The sequence below is a fragment of the Chrysochloris asiatica genome, unplaced genomic scaffold (genome assembly GCF_000296735.1).
Source record: "Chrysochloris asiatica unplaced genomic scaffold, ChrAsi1.0 scaffold00009, whole genome shotgun sequence".
Classification (NCBI taxonomy): Eukaryota; Metazoa; Chordata; class Mammalia; order Afrosoricida; family Chrysochloridae; genus Chrysochloris; species Chrysochloris asiatica.
Window position 1 is genome coordinate 13,390,585 of NW_006408527.1, and position 17,242 is coordinate 13,407,826.

At 47.5% G+C, this 17,242-nt stretch overlaps 1 protein-coding gene across 2 annotated transcripts in view; it reads left to right on the forward strand.

The window, feature by feature from the left end:
• Positions 1-10,093, forward strand: part of PLXNA2 (plexin A2) — a 298,684-nt gene extending 288,591 nt beyond the window's left edge. For both annotated transcript variants that reach the window (XM_006834051.1, XM_006834052.1), the window contains 6 exons: positions 1,677-1,776; positions 3,046-3,236; positions 4,575-4,744; positions 7,402-7,614; positions 8,320-8,470; positions 9,558-10,093. In XM_006834051.1, coding sequence (XP_006834114.1) covers positions 1,677-1,776; positions 3,046-3,236; positions 4,575-4,744; positions 7,402-7,614; positions 8,320-8,470; positions 9,558-9,653 — 921 coding nt within the window. In that variant the 3' untranslated portion in view covers positions 9,654-10,093. The remainder of the gene's footprint in view (positions 1-1,676; positions 1,777-3,045; positions 3,237-4,574; positions 4,745-7,401; positions 7,615-8,319; positions 8,471-9,557) is intronic.
• The last annotated feature ends 7,149 nt before the right edge of the window (positions 10,094-17,242 follow it).

The window sequence follows — 17,242 nt, forward strand, 5'->3', positions numbered from 1 at the left end:
TTTTTTTTTTGTTCTGTTGTGCATAGGGTTGCTACGAGTCTGTACTGACTCAATGGCACCTAACAACAACAACAAAACAAGCATAGTGTTTATGAGTTGGGCTGCTAACCTCAATGTTAGTAGTTCAAAACTCCTAGCTGTTCTGCAGGAGAAAAATGAGGCTTTCTGCTACCATAAACATTTACAGCCTTGGGAACCCCAAAAGGGTCACCATGATTTGGAACCCACTCTACAGCACACCACCACCACAACACTGAGTTATGGAAATGTGTGTATAGCACAAAGACAGCAATTCAGACACTGACAGTGTGGCTCAGTTTGGACTACCCACAATTCAAGGCAGCTGTGAGCTTTCGTACTGGATAGCACAGTTCTAGACTAAGCAAAACTCAAAAAACAACAGTAATTGTGATTTTGATTCTGCTTAAACTCCTGCCTCCCTGTTGTTGTTGTTAGGTGGTTCTGACTCACAACAATCTTAGGCACTATAGAATAAAACACAGCCACATCCTACACTATCCTTACAATCATTGTTAAGCTTGAACCCTGGTAAGCTTACAATCATTTTTAAGCTGCTGCCATTGTGCCAATCCATTGAGGGTCTTCCTCTTTTTCACTGACCCTCCACTTCACCTTTGTTTAAAAAAGGTATTTGCAATGAACAAGTCATCAGTCTTGCAAAACTCTATCATGCGATTTCCAAGGTCATATTGTCTAACTACTGACCCTTCCTCTTTGTTTCCAATCTTTATTCCAGTCACCAGTAATTATCAGCATGTCTTGAATGTACATTTGATCAGTTTCAAACTGAAGAAGTTGGTAGGATTCTTCAGTTTCATCATCATTGGCTTTAGTGGTTGGTTCATAAATTTGAATAATAGTTGTATCAATCAGTCTTCCTTGTGGGTTTACAGCTATTATCCTATCACAGACAGAATTGTACTTGAAGATGTTCTTTTTGATGATGAATGTGGCACCATTCCTCTTCAATTTATCATTCCCAGCATAGTAAACCATGTGGTTGTCAGGTTCAAAATGACCAATACCAGTCCATTTCAACTAACTAATACCTAGTATATCAATGTTTATGAATTCCATTTCATTTCTGACAACTTCCAAATTCCCTAGATTCATACTTCATACAGTCTATGTTCCAGTTATTTACAGATGTTTACAGCTGTTTCTCCTCTTTTTAAGTTCTGCCATATCAGCAAATGAAGGTCCCCAAAGCTTTACTTCATTCGTGTCATCCCAGTCAACTCTACTTTGAGTAGGCAGCAATTCCCCAGTCATATTTTGAATTCCCTACAACATGAGGGTCTCATCTTTTGGCACTATGTCTGACAGTATACTGGTGCTCTTCATCATGTTTCAATATTCAATATTCCAGTGCTATCTGACACTGTACCACTGCTATTCATAAGGTTTTCAGTAGCCAAACATTCTGTCATAATTTGGAAACTCAGCTGAAACTTGTCCACTGTAGTTGACCCTGCTGGTATTTAAAAAAGCATAGCTTCCAGTACCACAGCCACCACAGTATGACAAACTGACAGATGAGTGTTGGTCTGGCTCCCCACCCCACATCTGTTCTATAACCTTCTAGATGTGCTTGACTATTCAGATTCTGAAGATGCATAGCCTCACCTGCATTGTACTTTTTGTTCCCTTTTCAGGTGTCAGACCGGTCGGTGGTGGCTCTGGTCCCTAAGCAGACCTCCTCCTACAACATCCCTGCTTCTGCCAGCATCTCCAGGACATCCATCAGCAGATATGGTGAGTCTGGGAAAGCAATCTCTGCATGGTTCTCGGGAATGTCTTCCGTGACCGACAAGGCCCACTCATCATCCCTCCTAAGAGCAGGCAGCCCTGGCCACTGTCTGGCCTTCATTGAAAGCACTTTTCTCATTGCCTCCCTTCCTGCCTCTGCCAGTCATTGTCAGAACAGCTTGTCCTCCCAAAGCCATGGGCAGCAGGTGGTGTTATGTGCCTTACTTTGATATTCCAGGTCTGGTGAAGAAATTAGAGTGGCCCAGAACCAAAGAAGCACTGAAAAGGTTGTTTATTTATATTTAAGGTTGTTGTTGTTAAGTGTCATTGAGTCAGTTCCTACTCATAGAGACCCATTATAGGGTTTCCGAAGAGCAACTGGTGAATTTGAACCCCTTACCTTGAGGTTCAAACTAACTTGTGGTCCTGCACTTATCCTACAGCGCCACACCAAGACTTCAACCTTATACTCCAACAGTTTGTACTTAATGTTGTTTTGTTGTTAAGTGCTATCAAGTCAGTCCAACTCATAGTGACCCTGTATAAGGTTTCCAAGGAGCGTCTGGTGGGTTTGAACTACTGACATTGTGATTAGAAGTCCAGTGTTTATCCTATACCACCATGCCAGGATTCTTTATACTTAATAGTACCCCCTTTTACACTCAAATGTGTCTCAGTTTGGAATTATAGACTATCTGGTCATCCTAGCCCTTCTAGCCCTCAGGTATGCGGTGCCTCTAAGAGATTAGGGTGCTGTACTGTTGATTCCATTTTTCTGGGTTAGTGTTCACACTAAGGCCTTGGCCTGCTCACCTAAAGGATACCCACGGGACTGAAACCAGCAACTATCAAAAGGGCTTAGGGAAATCCGTATTCTAGACCCCAAGAAGAAAGGAACCCTTGAACTCCCAAGAGGGATCAAACCCTGAGTATCCAGATTTTTATTAAAACCCTGTGAAAAAAATCCAGTTGACATTTTACCTATTGATTATTCATTGCTGGAAGCATAGTGGAAGAAGGCTTCCAAATCCCCAAGGGTCTTTCCAGCTCACAGAATTTCTAAATCCTCTTTTTACAAAGGCTCTGTCTCATGTCCTCATGCCAATCAAGGATCCCTAAAATAGCCCACTAAATAAAAGGTCCCAAGAGCCTCCTTCAATTGGAACTAGTTTATTCTGAGTGAGGGCAGCAGGTGGGCAAGGATTCTAAAAGGATTCTACATGCAAGGGTGGTGACCCAGCTACTCACAGACTTCCTCCATCCCGTCTCCCCCAGACTCCTCTTTCAGGTACACAGGTAGTCCTGACAGTCTGCGGTCCCGAGCACCCATGATCACTCCAGACCTGGAGAGCGGGGTCAAGGTGTGGCATCTAGTGAAGAATCATGACCATGGGGACCAGAAGGAGGGAGACCGGGGCAGCAAGATGGTGTCCGAGATCTATCTGACCCGGCTACTGGCCACCAAGGTAACTCCTTTTCTGTCGGGTCCAGAAGAGCTCCTTGAAGGGGTACATCCCGCCCCTCCACAACATAGTAAGAATGTCATGGTGTCTGCCCTTCAAGGGGATGCATTCAGATGAGCTCGAGCTAGGTCACCACTGCTATTGACTTTGACAAAAACAGCAATGATATAGTTATGATCTCTCTCCACTCCCCATGACTACCTTTATTCTTAAGGAGCTGCTCTGTCATCTCTGACTGTCTAATCCTTTAGTAAGCAGAGGAGAGTTTTCCTGCCATGGTTAGCTGGACAGATCCACCAACCTCCACCATCATGGCGTCTTCCACCCGCTCTCCAGCCACAGTGGAAGGGAATGCACCAAGACCTGGTCCTGCCATTAAATGGGGGGAAGGCTCTGAACCTCCCCATTTCCCAGCCTGTCAGCCTATCATACTCCCCAAATGCTCATTGAAGTGAGATACGGTGGTTGTGGAGGCTGCCATTTAAAGTTGTTTCTGGCTTCCCAAGCAGAAAACAAAACATTGCCTGGAAGTACGGCAATCATCTTGCCCAAATTTTGTAGGCCAGGCAAGATTTCAAATACTCACTCCCACTGACCCCACAAAACTGCTGCTGCAATTTGAATGCTGTGGCATCCAAATTACAGCTCTCAGACTTGCTCCCAGAAGTTGCACAGAGATACTTGTTCAGACCATGTGTCTCAAGTTTTTTGTTGCCTAGTGAACTTCCTGTACCAATAAGAGAGCAGTTTAGAGGCTCCAGGGAAGCTTCAGAGGTGTGGGCCTGGAGCTTGCAAACTATAGGACCCAGGTTCAGTCTAATCCTTTCCTCAGAGACGCCCCAGAGCTTTGCAGTCAGGACTCTGCAAATTGAATCTAGATCCTTCACCCGTAAACCACCACCCCCCCCCCACACACACACACCACTTATGACAGGCTGCTAAGACTGTAGGCATCTTCATAGCTTCCTAGGAGACCCTCCCATCTGCCAGCTCCAGCCAGGATGCTTCGAGTCCTCCAGCTTGATCCTCACTTCCGGGAGCATGGATTCAGCCTCGCTGTCTTCCTGTCACCTGCCCTGAGGGTCCCACCCAACATGGATATCAGTATAAACCCAGCATGGAACTGCAGGCTGTGGGAAGAGAAGCTGCCTAGGAATCTGCTCGTTCAGCCCCTCCTGCTTTCCTGAAACCCCAAGAGCTCCCCCCACCCCAGCCACCAGTCTGCACAGCCTCATGTTGCAGACAAATTTCCAAGGCAATGTAGGCCCAAGGCACCATCTGGCGAGCCGGTCTGCTCCTTCTCCCTTCCTCCCATCTCATGCTGCCCTCCCCCTACCTCAGGGCACACTGCAGAAGTTCGTGGATGACCTGTTCGAGACCCTGTTCAGCACTGTGCACCGGGGCAGCGCTCTACCCCTGGCCATCAAGTACATGTTTGACTTCCTGGATGAGCAGGCAGACAGACACAGCATCCACGACACAGATGTGCGGCACACCTGGAAAAGCAACTGGTAACCCCCGGGGGAGCCTAGCGGGAGGTGCAGCCTGAAGAGGCCCCAGCTGCAGAAGGGGAGGACCCCCAGGGTCTCAGATATGGGAATGAGTGGGTGGGCAGCCTGCCCTTGGCTGTGGCCAGATAACCAGAAGCTCCAAGAACAAATAGCACACATAAGTTCTGTGGAGCCCGGCGTGTCCCCAAGGCTGTCTCTACCAAATGGTCAGCCTGGCTCGAGACCTAGCACTCTGAGTCACGTGTGAGTTCTGCCCCTTCAGATTGGACCTCTTCACTAGAAAGTGCTTCCTGACTTGATTCTGAAACCTCTACTTCTCAAAAAAAGGGTGTTTGGAACCCCACACAAAGCAACCACATTTGAAAGCTAGCAAGAGATCTTCAAGGCCAGGCATCATAGGGCATACTGAACATGGCAGAAGCTAAGAATCTAAGTTATTTCCTAAGGTGCAGAGGCCCTGAATTAAACCTAGGGCCTCTGGGGAAGAGGCTGAGCAGAATTGCACCTGCTGCACACTTGAACCCCCCACTGACTCTGGGTATTTCATTGCCAAGTTGATACCTTAAGTCTCAGTTCATACCCCAGCCCCATTCAGAAAGTAACTGAGGAAGGCCCTGCAGGGATGACTTCACCTCCACAGCCAGACCTTACAGGGGGAGAAGCCGTTCCTTGAGGCCCCTGGCAGGAGATTTTCCCTCCTGAACTTTGAACCTACACCACAGACCCAAGCTCAAGACTGGCTTTTACGTTTGACAGGGCTCTCTTTGCCAGAAGCCAGTCAGAGTCAAAACCTTCCTGTGGGAGAGCAGAGAGAGGGGAGAGGAGGTCCAGGCATCAGGGCTGGGCAGGCAGCCCACACAGCTGTCTGGAGTCAGCGGTCTCCTCAGAAAACAGAGCCGACACAGATGGGCCCAGGCTGTTATTTGGGAATCCAAAGTCCTAGCAACCAGCAAAACACGGTGGGAAAACTAAATCCCAGCCCCATAGATGCTGTACTTCTCCGGGGTGTTGTGTTGCTGAGCTCGCCCTACTCTCTGCAGCTTTAATTACAGTGGGGAGAAATGGAGAGATTCAGGGCAGGTCAGGCAGCCCCTTCATCTGTGTTCCCACAAGCAGGGCCATAGCTATGACTTTATGTTTGGAGGGTCCCCTGCCCAGCACCAAATCCAAAGCATCTGCCGTGAGCTGATTACAACCCACAGCAACCATGTAGGACAGAGTAGAACGGCTCCTGAGAATTTCCAAAACTGTCAGTCTTTACTGGAGCACCCAGCCTCCTCTTTTTCCTGGTGGGTTTGAATCGCTGATCTTGCATTGAGCATCCCAAGTGCTTAACCAACTTGGCCCAGCACCAGGAGTGGGTAATTCTGGGCTCTCTCCATCTCTGTGCTGGCCAGACCCAAGTCCTAGAAAAACACTAGCCTGGAGTTATGGTCTCCACAGCAAATGTCCCAGGAAAGGTTACTGATGTTCTCCACAGCTGCCAGAGGAAGAAGGAGTAGGAGAGATGAGTTGATGTGTTAGGCCAGCATCTCCTTTAAGGCAGTGCCTCCCAGGGCACCAGAAATGAGTGATCCCATTGCTGAAGAGGCAGAAGATAGCAGAAATCACAGTGGAAGGGCTTAGGGTGGATAGAACTGATCTTTTTTTCACCAAGACGTGGAGTTCATGAGACGGTTGGGGAAGTTTGAGGTCCAGGAGCACACAGAGCAGATAAAGAGGGAAAGTAGAGGCTCTCTGGGGAGCTGGAAGGTGGCCATCTAAAGAGGAAAGATAATCCAGGGGACAGGGCCCAGTCCACAGAGGAGCCAAAAGAGTTAAGGCCAGAAAAGCAGCTGGGGGAGAAGCAAGATTGGGAAGGCAAAGGAAAGGAGAGCAGCAGCTGTCTGGTTTGCAGGCGAGTAAATGGGCTTATCCTCCTCATGGCCGAAGGAGCGGGGAAAATTCATTCTCCTCTGATGAGAAACTTCCGAGTTGCAGAGGGAAAAGGCTCCTAACTCCTGGGGTGGGAAAAACTCTGAACCATAGTGAGTCATTCCCAGGGCACCAACAATGGCCTCCTCTTCTCCCTCTGCCCTTGCCCAGACACAAGCATGTTCACTCTGGGGGGAAGTCTTGAAAAGCCTTGCCCCAGGGGAGCCAATTCCACAGCCCAGCCCAGCGGGCCAGGCCTGGGAAGGGGCTGGGGCAGCCGGACTGGGCGGGAGCGCAGGTAGGGGGGAACTTTTGTGCCAGTTCCGAGGCGGTCTTCCGGATAAAAGCCACGGGCGGGCACTGTGAGGGGGCTCCAGGAGCCGGTGTCTTTGTCTGACCCCCTGAGAAAATGGTGCTGTTTTTTGCACTTGGGTTTCCCTGGGGCATGGAGGCCTTTAGAAAAGACTACCAGGAGACCACAGATCCACCCACCCACCCCTCAGTGGTTAAAGAACAGGGTCCGTTTTCTAACCATTAGGGCACAATAGTGCCTTCCTTTTCTCCAGGGTTAGCCACAGCTGAGGCTGTATTAGCAGCCCCTGGCTGGACCAGATTCCTGTGATTTCATTCCTCACCCTCTGACACAGGGAGGCTGGATTTGGGAATGAAGGGAAGAGTCAGTAGACAGCAGTGTGGGGCTGCTACTGAGATGTGCCCTCAGGGTCTGCTCTGCTTTCCCACAGCCTCCCTCTGCGGTTCTGGGTGAACGTGATCAAGAACCCCCAGTTTGTGTTTGACATTCACAAGGGCAGTATCACAGACGCCTGCCTCTCGGTGGTGGCCCAGACCTTCATGGACTCTTGCTCTACATCCGAGCACCGACTGGGCAAGGACTCACCCTCCAACAAGCTACTCTATGCCAAGGATATCCCCAGCTACAAGAGCTGGGTGGAGAGGTCAGTAGTAACTTCAGGCCAAACCAGTGTCCATGTCTCCATCCTCCAGGTTTTGCTGACCCAGGACTCCAGTGCTTGTAGTACTTTGGGGTACCTGATGCCTTCCTTTTTCAAATTCCTGCTGTAGGAAAAAGGAGTCTTTCTACACTTGGAACCCAAGATCGTAAATGATCACTTATGGAGCACATTCTAAGCACCCAATACTATGACAAGAATCGTGTGTGTCTCATTCCATTCATATGTCCAAAGGAGTTATGAAATGTGCAGTATTCTTTTCCTCATTTTACTGAGCATGATACTCACGTACCGACAGGCTAAGTAACTTACTTAAGATCCATACAGCTAACAGGTGACTGAGCTGGGATTTGAATACCAGGAGTCTGACTGGAGTCTGGGTTTTTATTCACTCAAGATTCATGGAGAAACTCTGACCTAAAAGTATAGCAATCTCTAGGTCTCACCCTCAGCTTGAGGCAAGAGATCAGGAGAAGCACATCAGGAGAGAAACAGGAAGTTGGAGCCATTGGGAATATGATGTTCTCAAGGGTGTGGGGCTAGTGTTGTTGTTAAGTGCCATCTAGTCGGTTCCAATTCATAGCGACCCTGTATAGGGTTTCCGAGGAACGGGCTGATAAATGTGACCAGGCTAGGTGCAGACAAATGTTTGCTGAGGTTCCCATCAAAACCCTCCCCCGTCTGTGGCAGATACTACGCAGACATCGCCAAACTCCCCGCCATCAGTGACCAGGACATGAACGCCTACCTCGCTGAGCAGTCTCGCCTGCATGCCGTGGAGTTCAACATGCTGAGTGCTCTCAATGAGACCTACTCTTACGTCAGCAAGTACAGCGAAGAGGTAAGGCAGAGCCCTGGACCCAGCTCACAGTGCAGGCGGCGGTGAAGCAGAAGAGCTGACTCAGTCCTTGCTAGCAACAATGGAGGGTAATTTAGAAAATACATTCATGGAGTCAAAAACCAAGGAACTCCAAAATCATTATCATTCCTTTATAAGACAGCCTATCCTCACTGGAATCATTGAATGCTTTCTTATACATGCAATTATCTTTCACTCATTGTCTACTAAAGCAATCAATAACATGTTTAATAATTTCATTGTTTGTTTTTTAGTTCAATGTGTTGTACAATTAATTTCATTCTTTCTTAAACAATGAATCAAACTATTTCTTTGCATTTGGGCAGATCCTGTCAGTTAGATTTTAGATAGAGAGGTAGACCTACTATGAATACAGTTTGAATAGGATAGCTTCTGGGAGTTCACAAGTCTTGCATTAGCAGTTTTCCTGAAAGTAGTAGCAATAGTAACAGCTAGTACTTGCATAGCGCTTCCTGCGTGCTATGTCAGATGTAATTGTTCCAAAGACTTTACATATGTACATTTATGAACGCATGTATGCATCTATACTTATTAACACACACATATATACTCACATACGTATGGCTACTATCTGATGTTGGTGGTTCAAATCCATCCAGAAGCACCTCAGAAGAAACGTCTAGCAGTCTGTTTCTGGAAGATTATAGGAACAAAGACCCTGTGGAGCACTTTTACGCTGCACTTATGAATTGGCATCAACTTGACAACAATTGGTTTGGTCTTTTTCTTGTTCTTTTAATACACACACATGGAGTCTTTGGTTGGTAGTGACACAAATTGTTAAACACTAGACGAACAGTGGAAAAGTTAGCAGTTCCGACTCACTCAGAGGGCTCTTAGAAGACAGGCCTAGCAATCTCAGGTCTACGCTACACATGAGGTTGTCATGAGACTCGACGTGACGACAACTAGCAATACACACACACATATTCAGTTAGGAATTTAAATCACCGAATGTTGTGTTGATGAGGACAGAATGGAGAGGTTGATAGAATTCCCCCAAGTGGCTGCGTTCACACTGAGTCTTTTCCTGTGTTCTTTTCCTCAGCTCATCGGGGCTCTAGAGCAGGATGAGCAGGCCCGGCGGCAGCGGCTGGCCTACAAGGTGGAGCAACTCATCAGTGCCATGTCTATAGAAAGCTGAGAGGAGGAGCCCTGTGTTCTAGGGAAGAGGACCCGTCAAAGCTGTCACACCAGGAATCTCGAAGGAATGACAAGTGAAGGGGCTCAGGCCCCAGAGCTTGCTGTCCCCTGAGACCCATCCTGGGGAGAGGGGGTGGCCCCCTCCCCATGCCAGCCAAGTTTCATCATAGCCAGTTCCTGCAGAAAGAGAGCGAGAGAGAGAGCGGGTATCACGAATCCACGCATCCACAGCGAGGACGAGACAGGGGCGCCGAAAAGGTGGTTCTTCAAGCTGAGAGGTGCGAACCGGGTCGCTCCACCTCTGTGACTGCTGCTTTGCATGAAAACTCATTTGATGTATATTGGGGAAATAGTGAAAACTTTATTTAAATTTTTTTTTTTAAGAAAAAAGGAAAAAAAGAAAAACCAGAAATAAAACACAACAAAAAGCCGCCCTGTTAATTCCGTCCAACTTTTTTATGTAATTCTGATTTCTGCTCCCCCCTCCTTCTTTGCCCCCCATCTCTTCTTCATCATTCAACTCCTGTTTCCAAATGCCAGAAGACATCTACAGAGAGATGCCAAGAGAAATCTAAGGGGAAATGAAGGTTTTCTTTTCTCTTGAAATGAGGGGGGTAAAAGAGGAGAAGAGTGAGCACAAGTTCGCACCAAACACTCCGTAAAAAGAGAAGCCAGTAGAACCTGGAGTGATCCCAGCAGCCAAAGAACATGGGGACTACAGGCCTAGGTCCCACTGCAAAGCCGTCGAGTGGCTTGACCCGGCTGACTGGAGAGTAAGCTTTACATGCTAGAAACCTGTGTTCTCATCTCACGAAGGGAGATGTGTATCTGTAGAGTACCAATGCTTTTTGCTACTGCTTTTGTTTTGTTTTGTTTTATTGAATGCCAAGCCTCGACAAATGAGGAATTGATCGCTGGTACTTTGCCTTTTGGTTTCCCTGCTACTGGAAGTGGGGGAGAGGTAGACCTTTCCCAGACTGGACACCGGGCCTCTCTGAGGACAGGGCGCAGCTCTGCCCACATCAGTCTCCACAGTGAGGAAGTGTGTGAACCAGATCTCCAGAAGGTTCCATTTGGAAAATAATTGGGAGATATGGGTGTTTGGTATTAGATTCCTCTTCAATCGTCTAGTGGTTTCTTGCAATTAAAAAGGAAGCAAAAATCAAACATTGTTTACAGCAAGCAATACTTGAAGAGACTAGGTAAAAGAAACTACAGTATTTATTACACTTTCTTTCTCTTTCATTCTGTCATGCCTGGAGAGGAGAGACCACTCTCTGTTGACTACGTGGACGCTCCTGACTATCTGGTCGCGCAACACTTGCCTCGAAGGAGACCAGTAGAACTGACTAGCGTCCTTGTGTGACTGTTTTCTCCTGCTTCTCTTGGACCTGTGGGTTTGAAGGACAAGGACAAGTGGGTGGCTTATCTCTGGGCTCCCCTTCTGCTCTCTCACCTGTGGACACCCAAAACCACGACGGACCAACAACCCTGAGTACAGTTTCCAGTCACAGAAACCAAAGCTCCATGCCTCTGTCCAGAGGCCCCAGAGAGGCCAATGGGGGTTACTCAGAGGAGAGGCAGCTTTGTTGGAAGCAGGGCATTGGCCAACAGGGCAGCCACGCTGGCATAGATCCAAGCAGCCATCCCCAGATTGTCTGCTAGCAGCCCTGAAGTAAGGAGATGAGGACCAGAACAAAGCAAGGCAGAAAGACAGGGTGGCTGGGAGGACAAAGGAACAACCCTCCCTTTCCACTTTCTACCTGTTAAGGGGCCAGGAATATCAGGCTGCAATGCTGGGAAGTGACACCAACTACCCCAAGAGAGACTATGGGCCAGCATCATTTCCTTTGTAATTAACTCTGGGTCTCAGCCTTACCTCCAAGCAATTCCAATTTCCAAAAGCTCTGCTGACCACACTTGATTCCCAGGAAAGGGCTGGGGGAGGGGCAGCTTTGAGGACTGGCTTCCATCCCTGGCGTGTGGCTTTGGATTGCTATACTAACCACACAGCGGACGTCGCCTGGTCTCCTCAGCTCCAGTTTCTTGCCCGAATGCAGCTGACAAATGGGAAGAGAAAAGCATTCAGCAAAATACTCAGGAAACTTGCTGTTTTCATTATAATTCACAACCAGCCATGCCAAGGCCACTTTCTTCTGATAATCCACTTCTGTTCAAGTGTCTCGGGGCCCTGTTAATAGCCTGAAAGAAATACTAATGACTGGCCTTCCTCACTAAGCCAAAGTGTTCGTTCTCCATAGCACCCAAAGCTTATCAGCTCATAGCCCATGAATGATGAGAGAAGAGGAGAAACAGTAAAAGGAATTTCAGCAGGAGACTTGATGCTACCCATAAAACCCCCAGCCCACCTCATTCCACTTCTGAGATCTGTGTGAATGGAGTTTGCTAATCATACCCATGCTTAGATGGGCACCTAAGATTGTAGGGTTTCAAGACCGTCAAGAAGTAAAATGTAAGGTAGACACCTCGATAGTATCGTAACCAACCCTTACCTCTGTGCATCTACTTGGGGTCTCCTAGCAGCCACTTTTGGTGCCCATTCACTGCCCCTGGGAACACTTTCTGGCAGATTTCTAGAGAGTGTGGAGGACAGATAGTGGGATGCCCAACTGAAGAGTGAAGAAGAAATGGGCCAGAACTGGTGGTGAGTGGCTTGGGCATACCTCTCTACGAACTCCGTGAGAAAGTTAGGAAACCCAGCTCACAAGGAAGTAACACAGGAACAAAAGGAAAACTGAAGCTGTTTTCAGTCTCAGCCAACTCTTGGATTTGGGTCACCAAGAACCCAAATCCCAAGGAATAGGGAAGAAAGGAAGTGGAGTTGGTGGGCCTCTCACCTTACTACTGTCTACTGTGAGGATATGTGAGTCTGTGTCAGAATGAAGTATTCAAACTACAGCGCCTCACCATAAGAAGCCATTCACCTTCATTCATCTTGGGAGAGGACAGGAAGGGAAGTGCTCTGAAGTCCAGCTTTGCTTTGTTTCATTGCATAAGGAACAGTTCTCTGGAAAAGGAGTCCAAGAGACTTTGCTTGGCAACACAGAGATGCTAAGATGACTGACTGACGGGGCCAGTGGACAAGATGGAGAACAAGTCCCTCCTGCTGCTGCCTCCGCCTTCTGCCTGGGGTCAGGTGCCTCTGTTGGCCATCCTACCTCTCCACAACACACCACTCAGCACATTCTGACCTCATTCAGAGAGATCTCCCCTCCTTACCGAGTTCCATCATGAAAGGCTTGGACGAGCTGGCGAACTCACAAGGTAGAGAGGGGACTGTTTCCTGCATTCTCTCAGGAAATCCTGAGCAGCAACTACTACTAGGCACTGTTTTAGGTGCTGGGAAACAGCGATGAACAAGTCATACAGGACCTTCCTCCAGTAACTTTGCCTTCTTCAGGCGGCTACTTCCTGCTTCCAACTTCCAGGCGCAGTTCTCGTCCCCGACCAGTGGAGGGCATGAGTTTGTAGAAAAGGGGATCAGAGGATGAAGGAAGCCTCCCAATCTATCTGCCTTACCTTAGTCTCCGGATGCACCTCCAGTAATTGATCCACTTTCCTCTCAACTGTGGCCATGTCTTCTTAACAGCTCTTCCCCCGCTGCTCAAGCTGCTGGCCTTCCTGCAATTTCACCAGATGAGAATGAGAAGTAGCAGTCGAGGCCTCTGGCCCTGCTGAGCACGAAGCAGAAGCAAGCAATGGATATGCGAGACTGAAAGTGGTTTGGATAGAACCCTCGGTGGGGAAAATTGAAAACTTCTAGTGGATAAACACCCAGGTGCATCCCAGTGCCACACGTGCCCCTGCTCACCCCCTGCAGGTGAATACCAAGCTGACAGCTGCCTCTGCATGGAGGCTCCTCTTTTTCCCCTCAACATAATTTGGGTTGTGTCTGAGGCTGCTGGGGCTTGGCCTGGCCATGAGGAGGACAGAACTGAAAGTCAGGGGCTTCTGTGGAAGAGAGACTACACAATGGCCTAACAGACACAGAACTGTGCGAGGGAATCCCATTGGCACACTTGGGAGGTGAGGTTCAGAGTCTTCTGAGGTCATAGGAATAGCCTTTGGGAGAAGAAAGGCATCTTCTTCAGAACTCCAAAGTCTCTCCTCCCTGTCTCCTGCTTTTTCCTAGTTTCTTCAAAGGGTGAAATCTTAGCATCTTGGGCTTCCTACTCCCATGAAAGAAGACTCAAGTTCACTCTTGGTATTTTCAAACTAGTTCTAGGGAAGGTCCTGAGAGACAGGTAAGACCACTGCTTGTTACAGTAAGCAAACTGACTTGTGGTCACAATGCCTCCTTCTCACCATGAAGAAGTCCTACATGAAGACTAAACCCTTCCCCTTGTGCAGTCTGCCCCTCAACAAAGACGGGAAGCTCTTCAGGATTTCAAAGGCTGACTTCTGCTTTCTCGCCCTCCTTGTTGGCATTAAAGATGGAACGTTGTCCTACCAAACTGAAGAGATATTCCTGAATGTGGAAGGGGGGGGAGAGGAACAAGTTCTTGAGATCAATGAGATGAGAAACCTGAGCCCACCTGCCTCTCGCCCCAGCTTCTCCTCCCCAAGCCCGCTCTTCTTGACACACTGGAATCTGTATTATATATATTTTTAAGGAAAAAAAAAAAAAGGTTGTCTGGTTTTGTTGTTTTTACAGGTGTTGTGGAATACAAACTGTCAGAAAATGAAGTATTTAAACTGTTCCAATAAAATGGGGTTTTTGTTATTCTAATATATTATTGTGTATCTACTGTAAATATGAAACACTCCTATTTTGCAAGCCAAGGACACAATTTGTACTGTTGTTATATATAAATAAAGTTTACTGGATAAAAAATTATATATCTTCAACTAAACCTGGTTGTTTTTGCACAGTGAGTGCCCAATAACATTCCACAGGCATATTTACGAAGCCGGGTGGTCAAGGGAAGATGAGCTAAGGGATTTCTAGAATTCTCTCTGGAACCAGAGCTCCTGTCATCATCATCATCACAGACACAGACATAGACACACGCGCACACACACAGGTACGCGGCTCTGGTTTATACTAATAGGTGAACACTGCCCCCTAGCCCCAAGACCACAGAATACAGTTTTCACCCAGCTGGAGGCTGGTGGTTGTTGTTAAGTGCCCTCGAATCCATTTCGACTCAGAGCGACCCTGTAATAGGGTTTCCGAGGAGCAGCTGGTGAGCTTGAACCTCTGACTTTGCAGTTCAAACAGCTTTGCAGTCTGGCGCATTAACTCACAGCGCCACACCAGGAGCGGCTGGTAAGTTAGACCGGGACTTTGTGGTTCAAACCGTGCCAGGGTCTAATAAGGTCTCAGAAGAGAAAATCTTCCCCAAGACCCCAGGCCTTCCTGGAAACGACATTAATTCACTTGTACAGCAAACATTTATTGTGTATTTACCATGGCCTGGCATCACGCTGAAGGATAAAGTAATGAGACCGACATAATCCTTAACTCGTCAACCTTTGAGAAAACCAGGTGCCGGGAATTGATTCGTGAGTATGGCGCCCCCATGTGGTCAGAGTAGAACTGTGCTCCACAGAGTTGTCTCTGGATACTTGTTCGGAAGAAAATTGTTAGGGCTATTTTTCAAAGCACCTCTGGGTAGACTGGAACCTCCAGACTTTCAGTTAGTGGCAGAGTACTTTAACCATCTGCACCACCCAGGGACCTGCATTAACCTTTTGTTGATGTTTGTTGTCGTGATTCTGACTCTTTGTGACTTTTCAGAAGCAGATCAGCAGGCCTCTATTCTGAGGTACTTCTCTCGGTAGGTTCGAACCGCCAACGTTTTGCCTAGCCCTTAACTATTTGCACCGCCCTGGGACTCCCATCAACTTTTCATAGGGATTCCGAAAAAAAAGGAATTTCTCCTGCCATATACTAGGAAGGACTTTTGCTGTTTTCTTTGTTTTTCAGTTGAAGGGGTTAACGTTAAAGGGAAAATGCTAGATAATAGTGTATGCTTTCAAATCTGGCACAGGTGGGGAAAGAAAAAGGCAGACTCTGGCCTGGGGAATAGAAGTAGATGGGTTGACTTTGAATCCGAGCGGTTGTTGTTGTTAAGTGCCACCGAGTTGGTTCCAACCCACAGCAACCCTGTATAGGGTTTCCAAGGAGCAGCTGGTGAACTTCAGCCACAGACCTTGCGGTTCAAACGACTTTGCAGTTCAGCGCATTAACCCACAGTGCCACACCAGGACTCCAATCACAGAGGTAGGAGGAATTTAATAATTCTTTATTACGAATCTTCTCATTTTCTTTCTGGTGTTCCCAAGTGTGTATAGGGTTCCTGTACTTTCTGTCTGCTAAGAGGAATTAATGAACTTTAGTCCATTCGACATCTGAACTGAGTGTGCAAGAAAACCACTGTTTATTCCCTTCATAATAATGAGCTCCGAAGCGTTTTCTGGGTCCATATCCTTATACCCTGCAGTTTTGTTGTTGTTAAGTACCATAGAGTTGGTTACGACTCATAGTGACCCTGTATAGGGTTTCCGAGGAGCAACTGGTAAGTTTGAACATCCAACCTTGTGGTTCGAACCAACCTTGTAGTGAGTGGAGCACTGATCCTACAGTGCCACACCAGGACTCCATCAATTGTTGTTGCTGTTGTTAAGTATGTTGTTAAGTTGGTTCTGACCAGTGGTGGTTATGTGCCGTGGAGTCACTTTCGACTCACAGCGACCCTGTACTGGGTTTCCGATGCTGTAAATCTTTACAGGAGCAGAAAGCCTCATCTTTCTGCCGCGGAACAGCTGGTAGTTTCAAACTGCTGACCTTGCAGTTCATAGCCGGATTCGTAACCAGTACGCTACCAGATGAAACCTATTCAAGGTGTCTCTAATCTGATGGAAGAGATAGCCCTTAACCCCAGTTGTGGGAGGCGGGGGCAGGAGACATAGACCTTGCTCTCAAGTAGAAATCATTTTCTGTTGAGTCATTCCAGTTCCTGTCGACACCACATTAGAGTAGAAATGTGCTCCAGAGGGTTTTCAATGGCTGATTTTTCCAAAGCACATCACCAGGCCTGTCTTCTGAGGCTCCTGTGCATGAACCTGAACCACCGACCTTTCAGCTAGCCGTCAAGTACGTTAACTATTCACACTAAACTCCAGTCTAATAGGGATGATACACACATACACAAGTACCATAAAAAAAATGCCTGTAAAGAAAAGCCTGTTCATAATGTGATATATGCAGAAATTGTAGGGTGATCACAAAGAGAAAATTTCTGTGAAGGTTTTTCAGTGTTGGAGTGCTCCCTCTCTACCGCTCTCCCACACCCACACCCCATCCCCAGAGACAGCTGAGAGATGCAAATGCTGGTCCTGAGGGTGAGGAAAATGCAAACACAACCCCCAGAAGATTTGAAGAAAAGCACAGAGCTGTGGCCTGTATGTAATTAGTGCATAGTTTTCAATAGCAGGGAGGGTTTTTTGAAAGCACCTGGGCTGTTTAACTAACTTTAAACCGTCCTCTGCTTCTCTTCTAAAAGCAAGCCCACAGCGTTGGAGGCTCTCAGTTCCACTGCAGAAAAAAAGGAGTTATCATTCCTC